The sequence below is a fragment of the Athene noctua genome, chromosome 8 (assembly GCF_965140245.1).
Source record: "Athene noctua chromosome 8, bAthNoc1.hap1.1, whole genome shotgun sequence".
In the NCBI taxonomy this organism is placed as follows: domain Eukaryota; kingdom Metazoa; phylum Chordata; class Aves; order Strigiformes; family Strigidae; genus Athene; species Athene noctua.
In genome coordinates, this window is record NC_134044.1 from 28883529 (window position 1) to 28895537 (window position 12009).

The window sequence follows — 12009 nt, forward strand, 5'->3', positions numbered from 1 at the left end:
AGACAGTTGGAGTTGTTTGTGCCAAGTGTGGGCGAGAAGGCAGCTGGTTGACCGGAGTGAAAGTGGGAGGGAGAGAAAATGGGAGACCAAAGCGGGCTGTAGCAGGAAGGGGTATCTGGATTGCTGAAATGGGAATCTTGAACTTGGTAAAACAGCAAAGGGAGAGGGAGGATCTAGTGGAAGGATTTGGTGTCAGAGCAGCACATCATGGAGTCCATGGGTTTTTTGTTTTGTGGTTTGTTGTTTTTTTTTTTTTTCTTTTTGAGAAACAAATATCAAAGAACTATGAAATGCTGGTGTGCTTGGCTGTAACCATAACTGTGCATAATAAGTCCTGCTGGGTGGGATGGGTTTTTGCAGGGTCCAACTTGCAAAACAAAAGGCTGAAATTCACTGAATGGAAGTTCAATGAAATGACTCAAACAAATACAGCCTTGTCTTGAGTCATAACCACCAGCTTATTAATGAGTTAACTTCTACTGTTTAGGTTTCTGAAAATAATTGTTCCAATTGTTCCCATTGTCCCCGGCTTCAGCAGTGGAACAGCGAGTGGCTGTGATGGAAACCCTCCTGGGGTTGAAGGGGGTTGTCTCTCACCTCGCTGTCAGTGATTGGCTTCAGCCACTCACGTTCCCCTCACTTGGCTGGCCTTTGTGTTGCACTGGCTTGCCATGCATTTCCATTTTAACTGGTTTATAAATACCGTTGGCTGGATCCAAGAAAAATTGGCGGTCGGGGGCTTGGCCTAGCAGAGCTCTGGGGCCTGTGTCCAAAAAGCCTGCTCTGCGCTCCCAGCACTTATCGGTGATAGCATCTGCGGCAAATTACCCGTGAATATTTTGATGGGCTTGTCTCTGATGCTGCTGGCGTTAGAGGCAAAACTCACCCCGTGGCAGCGCTGCGAGCCTCAGCCCGCAGGGGAGGCGGGGGCCAGCCAGCATGGCTGTGGAGAGACTGGTTCAGGCAGCCATTGGGGACGAGTGTTCCGGGCCCTGGGTGCTCCAGGGTGTCCTCGGCTGGTGACATTTGCCGGGAATGGTGTTGCTCCCACTCCTTCGGTTTGGTCCCGTTGGTGATGAGCTGTGTAACGGGGCTGGAACAGAGGCAGGGGAAGCAGGGAAGGTGGTAAAGCAGCTGGACAATCTATCCTGTGCTTCAGTGCAGGGTAGCACTGGCGCTCCAAGTTGAGAGCAGCTCTTCCCCGAGCAAAGCTGGGATCCCTTAGGGCTGGAGGCCACAAATTTTAAATGGTTGACGTAACTTCACCTCCTCAGAGGTGCTGCTCAACCTGCCCATCCCAGGAGAGTTCAGCCTGAGCTCCCATGGGTGAGCATCTGCCAAGGGCAGGGCTGCTCAGGGGGCTTTGTGTCCACAAAATGCCACTCTGGGGTCTCAAAATCGTCAGGTAATTACCTTTGAGTCACTTTTTTTTTTTTTTTTTAAATAACCTTCACTTGGGGAGAATTCAGAGTTTTGTAGTGTTGTCTGATGTGTCTGTAGCTTGCTAAATATGGGGCAGCATCATTGACTGGATTGAACTGAGCACCACCACAGCCCCACGGCAGCCTGCAGGGGCTGTGGGGGGGTTGGCTGTAGCAGCAGGTGCCCGTCGCGGGGGCAGCCGGGTAGGGTGGGCTCCTCCAGCAGCCTCCGTCTTGGCGGTCCTGAGCATCGCTGACAGTGCCGTCCAGCTCGGACCGAGTGACCTACCTGCACCCTTTGCCTGGGCGGCCTTGGGGTGAGCCTCTTGGGAGAGAGAAGGGCTGTGTGGAGCTACCGAGCCATTTTCCATGAAGGTCGCAAATACCCTTGGAGTGCTTGCTGTAGTTATGTGTCTCTTGTAAATTAACTCCCAATTATCCCCTCTTCTACTCGCAGGGTCGCTGCCTTTGATGGTGAGCAGTGAGTTCTCTTACAATGAGTTACTGGAGCCTGGATAAGAAAAGCTGTCTGCAGTACTGCAGGCACTTCTTAGTGGACAACGGTGTATTTCATGGTGAGTTACAAGTTATTTTATATTTTTGGCTGCTTCTTCTGCTTCCCGCTACTGTCAGGGACCACCAACGTTTCGGACCAGCACACGGGTTGGCAGTGCTGCTCTGGGGACAATTAGCCATCGGGCCTGTGCAAGCCTGGCTTGGCGGGGGGACCCGCGGCCTCGGGGGTGGTGGCAGCGGCGGGGGGACCCGCGGCCTCGGGGGTGGTGGCAGCGGCGGGGGGACCCGCGGCCTCGGGGGTGGTGGCAGCGGCGGGGGGACCCGCGGCCTCGGGGGTGGTGGCAGCGGCGGGGGGACCCGCGGCCTCGGGGGTGGTGGCAGCGGCGGGGGGACCCGCGGCCTCGGGGGTGGTGGCAGCGGCGGGGGGACCCGCGGCCACGGGTTCGCTGCCGGCGGTGCCGCGCGGGGGCGCTCCGGGACCGCCGCCGCCCCCCCATCTCCCCGGTGCCGCCGGTGCCGGCTCCGCGCACAGCGGGGCCCCGCCGGGAGCCTTGGCCCTCCGCCCCGCCGCTGGGTGCGGGAGGCTCGGGCGGGCCCGGCAGGGCTCAGGCTCGGCCTAAAGCGTGAGGGCAGGGAGAAGGGCAGAGCGGCGGCGGGCAGCGTTGGTCCGGTGTAGGCGGCGGTTGTCGTTTGGGGGGAGATGGATGGGTGGTGTGCACGTGGCCTGGCACTGCCTTGCGCTTAAACAATTCCTCCCGAGGCGTTTGTAGAACTGCTCCAGCACAGTCTGCCCGTGTGCATCCTTCGCACTCCTACGGAGGAGGAACTGAGCGTGTCAGGAAGAGCTTGACTTCCAAGTATTGATCAGACGTTTGGGCACAATAGATGCCTAATAGCGATCCCTAATTAGTGCCCTATTGACTCCTCATGTCTTAGTCTTTGGCTGTTACAGATTATGTGCTGTGATTGTTGAGCTGTTGAAGTGTCCTTCCAACAGCAAAGTCAGGAAAAACCCTGAAGACATTTCTTCCTCTTCAAGACTACTTCTATATGATTAAAACTTGATATAGCAACTGAACAAGAGAGTGTGCGCGTTCCCCATGCAGGTTTCCCTCCCTTTGCTGGGTAGCTGCCCCCCTGGGCCCAGGGTAAGGAGCAGTGTGCCGCCCGGCCCGTGCTCTGGCCATGGGTGAGGGAGCACCAGGATCCAGGATCTGTCCCTGCCTGGAACAGACTCCTGCAGGTCTAGTCCAGCAAGAGAGCTGCACCCCAGCCTGTCCTACTGGGGGAGTGACTTCCTGATGCTGTTTCTGAGAGGCCCAGATTCTGTATTCCTCATTCCCTTTGAGGTCAGTCATTAGAAACTATCACTTTAGGGCAGATTTATGGCAGTATTAATAACGGCAGCATGGAATGGCTATAAATTAAAGACAGAAATTATCATCTTTTTCAAAACCAAAGGTAACTTTTTTTTTTCCCCCTACATCTCCATTTTCACTGTGTTTGTCAGGAAGATGCGGAAGTTTGAAGCTCACAGGACTGCTTGCAACCCACTGTAAACCAAGCTGTATCTGCATTTTTGACACTGGTTATGTCACCATCGATGAATCTAATGGTTTAGTGAGAGAACTAATCATTTGTAAATTTCTGCATCTTCTTAACGAAAGCCTATTCAGAGATAATACCGTTTTCCCCTGTACTGCTTTTTTCCTTGCCCATAGGCACTGCTAGTTCTAGGTGGGACACCGGGAGCGTTTTAACAATATCTCTGTAAGTCAGTGGCATTGTCCTACTGACTCATCTGTGTGCTTCATTTGGGACATGTGGCACAGGGAAGGTGGGTCACAGATCTGTCACTGCTGAACCTGTCACCTCCAGGCACAACTGCTTCTCAAACTGAGATCCATTCCTGGGATTTATCGGGCCACTCATGTGGTCCCACTGGTTTTGGTGGGATCATGTTCCTTCTGAGTTCCCTCTGACATTGTGGAAGGAGTTGTCTCCCAGATGTCTTCGCTCAGGTCCCTCTTCACTGAGTCGAGCACCTTGGAGTGTTTTGGTAAATGCCCGTTAATCACACTTCCCTCCAGGCGACAGCCTGCTCTCTACCATGAGTCTATAACTGGAGCAGCTACATTTTGGATGTCTAGTTGCAGTTTTGCTATTCCAGATCAAGTGAAAGAAAAGTCTGGTGCACGCTCTGTAACTTGAGGTGGTATTTTTTCATGGAGCAGCCTGATGTCTTTATCCCGCTAATGGAGTGAAGGCTGGGTAATCATCCATTAGCACGAAGTCCAGTAATCCATCAACAGCTATTGAGGGATGAGTCTGCAAAGTGATAATCATCTAAAGTAGAAGATGGAATTAGCTGGAATCCTAGACCAGAAAGATTCTATGGCCTAATTTATTGGTCTTTCATTCATGACCAGACAGGGTTAATTATTTTTTCCTACAGAACCCTTCAGGGCTTCCCATTTATCTCTACCTAAGCAAGGCACTGCAGTGGCAATTACTTTCACTCTGAATATATGGAGGGAGCTGAATCCCTGGCGGGCAGTGACAGAGGTGGCAGCTCCCAGCAGCGTGACATAAGGAGACCTGTGCATGTCCCCAGGAATTAGCATGTTGCTCCCGACCCCTGGGAGAGGTTGGTTTCCCATGGGATGTGCTGATAGAGATACAAGGGGTGATGGAGCTTTATAAGGATTTGCTTTTTGACAGTGAGCTTCTGATCCTGCAGGTCCTGCCAAAGGGCCGTGGGGCAGGCAGGGTGTGCGGGCTGGGTGCTCACCCCCATTCCTGACATCAGCCGTGTGGCTCAGCGTGACCCATCCTCCTCACCTCTCTGAGAGACCAGGCAGGTCCCAACCGTGAACTTTGGGCTTTGCATGACTAAGTGAATGCCAAACACTACATGGGGATGCCAAACCACTTACCTGGGTCCAAGACTGTATTTTCTCCAGCAGTTGTAAGGAAATGTACTTGTTTAAAACTTTTTTACCACTGGGAAATTAGAAAAGAAAATCTAATGTGAACTCTAGGTGGGAAGGGTACAGGCTGATAGCAGGGAAGGTACTGTGATCCAACCCCTTGTGATTTGCTGACATTTCAGTGTTTGGGTTGTATGTGTCCAACTCTCGTGTCTCTTACCTTAATTCTAAATTACACAGTGTTTTAATGATTTTTTTTTTTTTTGGTAATTATTGCTATTATAGCTTCATATTCTGACACTGAGAGCATGGCTCTTCAGGGAGTAGGCATGCAGAGCTGTTGATTAGCTTATTTTTCTAGTTATGAGTGCTAATATTCTGCAATCATTACACAGAAAGAAGCTGAGACATGTTTAGCAAATAGCTGATTTTGTCTCAGCACTTTTGAAAGTGGCCGTTCATACTTAGTTACTTATGCTAGTTACCTTCTTAATTTCTCTCAGAAATACAAACCTTTTGTTAAAATGCATGTCCATAACTGTAATTAATTCTCTCTCTTAGTTTCTAATTTTATCTTCTGGCCTCTCCACCTCTTTCCAGACCTGTGTCAGTAGGGACTTGACTGCTGTTGTTAGGATGTCGTGTTAATTCAGTCTTGCTCATATTATCTGAACTGCACCCTTTCATTCAGAGCAGCGGATAAGTCAGCTGTATCAGGCTTGTCTGGAAGGTCACGTTACAGTGGCACGGTTATTATCTGTAATTGAACCTGTAATCTGGAAGAACTGTTGCACCTCAGGTACAAGGCAGATAAAAATCTCCAATTGCATCAGTTGGGGTTCTTAAAAAGCATAGGGACATCTTTCTCCGTGGAGACTGCTGAGCTGGAAGTGTCTACAGAGGCACACAGTATGAACTTTGCTGCTCGACCGCGTTTATTTTTGGCACTTCCTCCACACCCTTCTGAGACCTGCATTGCTTTAAGAACCTAAATAGATGGTATTCCATTTGTTCAGCTGAGGTGTTTAAATGTAAGAAACTTGTGGACTGCATGAATAAGAATGCTGAAGCTCTGTGTTTATTTGGAGTAGTTTAAACATCTTGTTTTGCCTAAAAAAGAAAAAAAATTTAAAAAAAACAAAAACCACCCCAACACTAACCAACCAAAAAAACCCAACCTAAGGGAAACAAAAAACCCCAACTTTGAGCAGAAACACCCACATGAGACTGCAGCACTGCAGGTGTGACCTGCCGGAGTGCACGGTGCCTCTACGGGCATGTCAGAGCCTCTCGGGGCAGAGCAGCAGTGAAGGCTCCAGCAGCAGGCGAGGCGGTGGTGGAGGACACAGAGTACAAGATGTGGCAACCCGAGGTCAGCATCTCCCTCGCGTGATGCGTTAGGTGAAGGCAGATGCAGTTTTGAGTGTCGTGGAGTAAGATGAAGGGGTTTGTCTGGGAGGCCCAGCCTCGCGCAGTGTTGGTCAGCAGCATTGGAGCAGGAGGAGCTTGGGAACAGGCAGAGAAAAGGGCGACAGAAGTGGAGACAAGATGAATCTGGTTTGTTTAGCTTGGAAAATCAAAGATTGAGAGGGGATGTGACTGCTGACTGTAAATGCACTGTGAAGGGAAGGCTCAGGGAAGAAAAGGCTTATTTGAACCCATGGGGACAGTTGACACAAGAACAAATTGAAAATTGTCCACAAGTATATAAATAGATGCAGGAGAAAACGTACTTTGAGGTGGAGATGGGTAAGTTTTGGGAAAATTGTTAAAGCCTTCTGTCTGCGCTCTTGCTCTGAGGCTATAATTAGTAGCAAGCAATATATTGACTAATGAGACTGTAAGACTGGAGAACTATTGAAGTGGTCCCGATTCAGTTCACGTGTACAGCAAACACGAACAGCAGTGTTTCCATTCCTGTCAGGAAAATGCTGCTGTGCGCAGGTCAGGCTGCTCTCTGCCACATTCTCATGCTGCTTCGAGACAATTGCATGTGGCCAGGCAAGAAAAACTATCGATACACAACCACGTGCCTTTCCACGGGGCTCTCATGGGTTGTCTTTGAGTAATGACTGAGCGTTCATATGTGTAATGCAGAAGCACTGCAGGCATCAAAAATTGCCTAATTGCCTATAAATTTCTCATAATTTTATGATTTTATTAGGAGAAGATGCTAATTGTTGCATTTGGGGGATATTAAAATTCTTAACTGTTTATGAGAAATATTTGGTTACAGAATTTGAGGTTTCTGCTGTGTCTTGTACTCTAGAGAGTCTTATCTGCCTAGAAGCAAAAATGTCAGTTTTCTTCAGTAGCAGTGAGATACAGCACTGTGTGTGCACACAGAGAATAACAAACTGAAGACAGATCTGGGTTTAAGCTATTTTAGCAGTTTCTGTAGAATAGAGCAGATAAGCAATTATAATGTTCGGAATAGCCTTGAGGACTCGATGAACCCGCTTTCTTTTCCTTCCTGTTGCAAACAGTGCCAAAATAGAAAGTACATCATGCCTCTAGGCTTGGAAGAAGATTTTTTTTTTTTAATTTTCTTGGGGTTTTTAAGCTGTAAATGTGAATCATATTTTGTTTGTTTGCTGGCAATAACAATGTAGGAAGGGCTGTGTTGTCAGACCAAACATCCATCTACTTTGCTAGCAGATGTTTGGGGCTAAAGGTGTAAAGGGGAAACAACCCCAGCGTGTAGGTAACAACCCTTCCTGTGGCACACACTCCCAGTGCCTGCAACGTATGGACTTCCCCAGCCAGAGGCTGCATCTAGATAATTACACTTATTTACGTCCCATAAGTGTTTTTTTTTTTTCTGATGTTTTTTGGAATTCATGCACACTTGTGACCGTCTGTGGGAATTAACTCCAGCATTTCTGTTGGTTGGTGTAAACCTCCTGCTTGCAGGGCAGCAGTAATTTCATGCAGCTGGCAGCGTTCAGGCTGTAGCGGATGGGGCAGGCTGGGTTACTCGGTCACTTCACCTCTCTAAAGTTCTGTACTGAACTGAGCGCCACGGCGATAAGGTAGATACAGGCACAACTCGTGTTGGGATTTTGGTAGCTTTGAGTGTCGCCTTCTAACGGCTTACTGAGGAAATGTGTGGAGAACCTGGTGCTGGCAGCACTTTCTTCTGTCCCTGGGAAAGGGGAAGCAGCAGGAATGGGAACTTCATCCTAGACTTCAATATTGAAGTCCTGAGCCAGTGCAGTGCAGCTTTGGTGCGGCGCTGCCGTGGATATCAGTGCTTCCACTTACTTCAAGTGGCACTTTGAGACAGATCAAACATTTGTCTTGTGCTGGCACTAAGCAAGCAATACTTTTCTGTAATTATTTTGCCACCTGACTCTGTGTGGTGAGCTGTCTGTCCCAGCCACCAGTGAGCTCGCAGGAGCAGTTGCTGACTGCTGAGTGGGGTTCCTGCCTGTGCTTTTAGCCCCTTGTTTCAGGAATATCCAGCTCATCCTTCAAAAGGTTCTTCCAAATCTACTTATATACATCCCAGGTTGAGGCGGGCAGAAAGTCCAAGGCGATTGCTTATTTTGAGAGATCATCACAAAAGATTTCCCAAATGTAATGGGTGCCACCGTGCACCACCGTTCTTAGATGAACACCTACTGCTGTTACACAACCAGTTTTGGACAGCTTCACAAGAGATTGCTCACGGCAGGTGTTATTGCAGTGTTTTCCCATTCATTTCGGTCCGAGAAGCTGAGCTTTTGTGCAAATTTCTGTAGGATTTCTTTGCTTCAGTGATCTTGAACTTCTGTGTCCAATGAATGGGAGCATAAAATGCATTACATCTTCCTTTTTATATAGTAAAATGGTCTGTTTTGGTTATTAGAGCACAAGAGTTTTGGGGGAACAATATTAACTCTTTGCTAAATTGCACGTTAGGCTTGATGTTTGCTGATGGGCAGTGCTTTATAATTAGCTCTGCTGAAGCCTCATGCAAGCCCTCTGCTTGAGGCTACAGTGCTAAAGATGCCAGATGTAGACTGCAGAATTCAGACTTACATCTTAATAGTCAGCTTCAATTTAAGTTTTATAATCATGCCTGGGAAAGCAGGACAAGTTAATAGTGCAGTACTTTATATTTTGGTTTATGTTCTGATTTATGTAGCGAAATACCCACAGTTCTTTCCTTGAGACAGCCAGATGTAACTGCAAATGTACATGCAAGAAGGGCATCAAAGAATTTATTAAAGTTCACATAGATGAAAAAAGTGCCTAAAATGCCTGAAGACACGGTGTCTCGACGCTGCGTTGCACGTGTCACTACCTTTAAGAACCCCCTGTCTGTCACTAGGTGTATCCTTTGGTGAGAGTTAGACGTTTGGGATCTGTCTCAAGCTGGTGGTTGAGTTCTAATGCCAAGTGGTTTTCCCTTTCTGTCTTTGTATGTTTGTCAGCTTCCCAAAGAACTGAGTCTTCATTAATGACAAATGAGTAGAGTTGCTAAAAGCTTTAATCTGATAAAAATGACAGGTTTTTTCATGCAACTAATATAAAATTTTATTCATTGCTAGCTGAGTTTTCATGAGGAGGTTGTATTGCAGTTTAGGTCTAAGATTAAATTTGGATGATGAATCTGAAGATTTTGTTACCTTCTTATTTCATTTACTGTTTACTGCGAGAGGTGGAAGTTCCCTAATCAACTTTTCTTGCTCTTTAGCAGAATTAGTCTTTGTACCAGTTTCCAGCTATTTTGACAGTGAAAAGGGAAAAACCAATGAGCCAGAAAATTAATATTCTTCTGATGCTGTAATTGCAAAACTGTTAGTTAAATCATATTCTCATTTACTGGAAAATGAATATTTTGTAGTAGAACTTGCGCTGTGTCTCTTCTGTCCAGTAATCTAAGCCTTGTGAGGTATAGTTTTTAGTGTTCAAAAACTGGGCTTCCATTTTTGGCGATTTGTCAAAACCTGAGGTTTTTGGTAATAAATTTTCTGTAGTTGTGCATGCAGGTTCGGGCGCTGCTGGGCTGTGGGGAGGGAAGGGATCTCCCGTGTGTCGCTCGGGGCGCGGGCAGCAGACCCAGCAGACCCCTTAACCGCGGCCACTCGCCCTGGGCCTCTGGGTGCTCCGGTGGACACAGCCCCGCGTGGCCTCTCCGCATCCCGCCCAACCCGTAGCAGTGAGCGCGAGGCAGGATTTTTACCCTGGATTGCTGGTTGAGGTTTGCATGGCGTACATGCATTTTCTGTGCTTTTCGAGGGAGCTTTTAGCTGGGTTTGTGGCCCAGCAGACTGGAGGTGCCTGGGGAGGAGACGCCTGAGCATAGCGATTCCCGCAGCTGGCTGGCTGGCCTTTGGTCATCGATTTGCCGTGGGAATACCTGCTGGTTATCCCGTGGGCTGTTCCCTCGCAGGGATGAGCTGGGAGTGCCTCAGGGGTCAGTTCCATGTATCTTTTCTTCCAGGGAGTTAAAAATATTGGCGTTGATTTGGCAACCCAAGACGAGCCAGCACCGTTTTGTCCCCCATCTCAGCCAGAAGCCGTGAGCTGAACTACAGTATATTTTAAATTAAAGCATATGTGTAGCTCTGTGCATAGAAGAATTACAGTTTGCAGATATTACAGAAAAGCTTTAAATCCCCATTTTTAATGAAATTAGAGGAATATTGCTTTGATACTGTTGGCTTTGTACCTGGAGGTACTTGCTCTTTTACCTGAAAATAATTCCAGTGGTTTAATGACAGAATGGTTTTTTTGAACAGCAAATTGAGATGACTGGAAAACAGTATGAGCCTGAGGGAGATGGATTTTTGAGTGAATGAACATATTTTTAATAAATTTTAGTGCTTTTATGGCTGAGATTGTCAAAAGCTCTTGGTGAGATGAGACATGGAGGATGATGGCTCATGTGATTCTTGGAGGACATTGACAAAGGTCTGCCAAGGAAGGGCTTATGGGGCAGAAAATATCAGTAGGAAAACAGGCATAAAAGTGAGTCTGTTACCTTTCCTGCCAAACCTCATCTTGGGATTGTGCGATACTTACGAAACACTGGCTGTTGAAAATACGTGCTGTTGTCTTATGGTGATCCTTGATGTTAATCAAATACAGGTGGCAGAATAATGATTTTCTATTTGGAAAGCTTGCTTGTCACCATCAATTTAGAGACTTTGGTGGAACTTCAGGGGCTGTGGGTCCGCAGAGCACTGCTAGCAGGAGCCTTGTGATCCCCCTGAGAACAGGGGATGTACAGGAGAGTGAAGCAAACTGGGAGATGTGAGGGTTACTTGGCCACTGCTTAAATAAGATGTAGGTGCAGTGTCAGGTGGTATAAAGTGAACTAGCTGCCTTTTGACTTTTCCCTTTGCAGACAGTCAAATTCTAATGTAGTGTGTCTTCAAGGATACACCAGTTTCAGATTTGACTCTGACTGACAGGGCTAGGAATTGGATACAAACCCTGGCTTGTCAGTGAAGAGTTGTCATGGTGATTTTTTTTTTTTTTGTATTTCAATAAACCCACAAGTATTTTGATACCATTTGGCATATGTGTCCTGAACTACATAGATGTCTTCATTTGTTTCCTGTAATGTTCTTGCTAAGCTATATAGCATGCTCTTATTTCTAAAGCTATATAACATTTAAGCACTTCTGGTTTTAAAATGGAAGAAAAATAATAAGGAATGTATTAAAACTGGGCAGATTTTCTTACAGAGCAGCTTTGGTGTTAAAGATGCTTGTGTACAGCTCCACTCATAATTAATAGATCGGAGTGTGGAGTATTTGCACTTACACATTATCGGGTGCAATCTGATATATCAATAACTAGAGTGATGACAATTCACTTTTTGTTGTTGAATTGCAGCTATAACACCCCGATTCATTTGAGTGTAAATGTATTGATAACTGGAGGCTTCAGAGGGATGCCTTCATCCATTGATCTTGGGGACTGAGCTGTAATGGTGTGGCTGTTCCATGTCCTCGTTACAGCTGTGAAGGAGTGACACTGGTCTCCACAGAGCATGGCTTCTGCCCCGTCCTGCCATCCTCAGCTGAAACCGTGATTAGAAGCAGAAGCTTTGAGATCCTACAGTGGGTTTGAGGATTTGTTCCATTTTATAGGCTGCTACATACAGTCAACATACATCTTGGTGTGCTGTGATCTATTGTGACGTG

The 12009-nt window shown here is 47.2% G+C and overlaps 1 protein-coding gene across 3 annotated transcripts in view; it reads left to right on the forward strand.

Annotated features, from left to right (window-relative positions):
• Positions 1 to 12009, forward strand: part of PLCH1 (phospholipase C eta 1) — an 80332-nt gene that overhangs the window by 11802 nt on the left and 56521 nt on the right. For all 3 annotated transcript variants that reach the window (XM_074911965.1, XM_074911964.1, XM_074911970.1), the window contains exon 2: positions 1879 to 1996. In XM_074911965.1, coding sequence (XP_074768066.1) covers positions 1918 to 1996 — 79 coding nt within the window. In that variant the 5' untranslated portion in view covers positions 1879 to 1917. The remainder of the gene's footprint in view (positions 1 to 1878; positions 1997 to 12009) is intronic.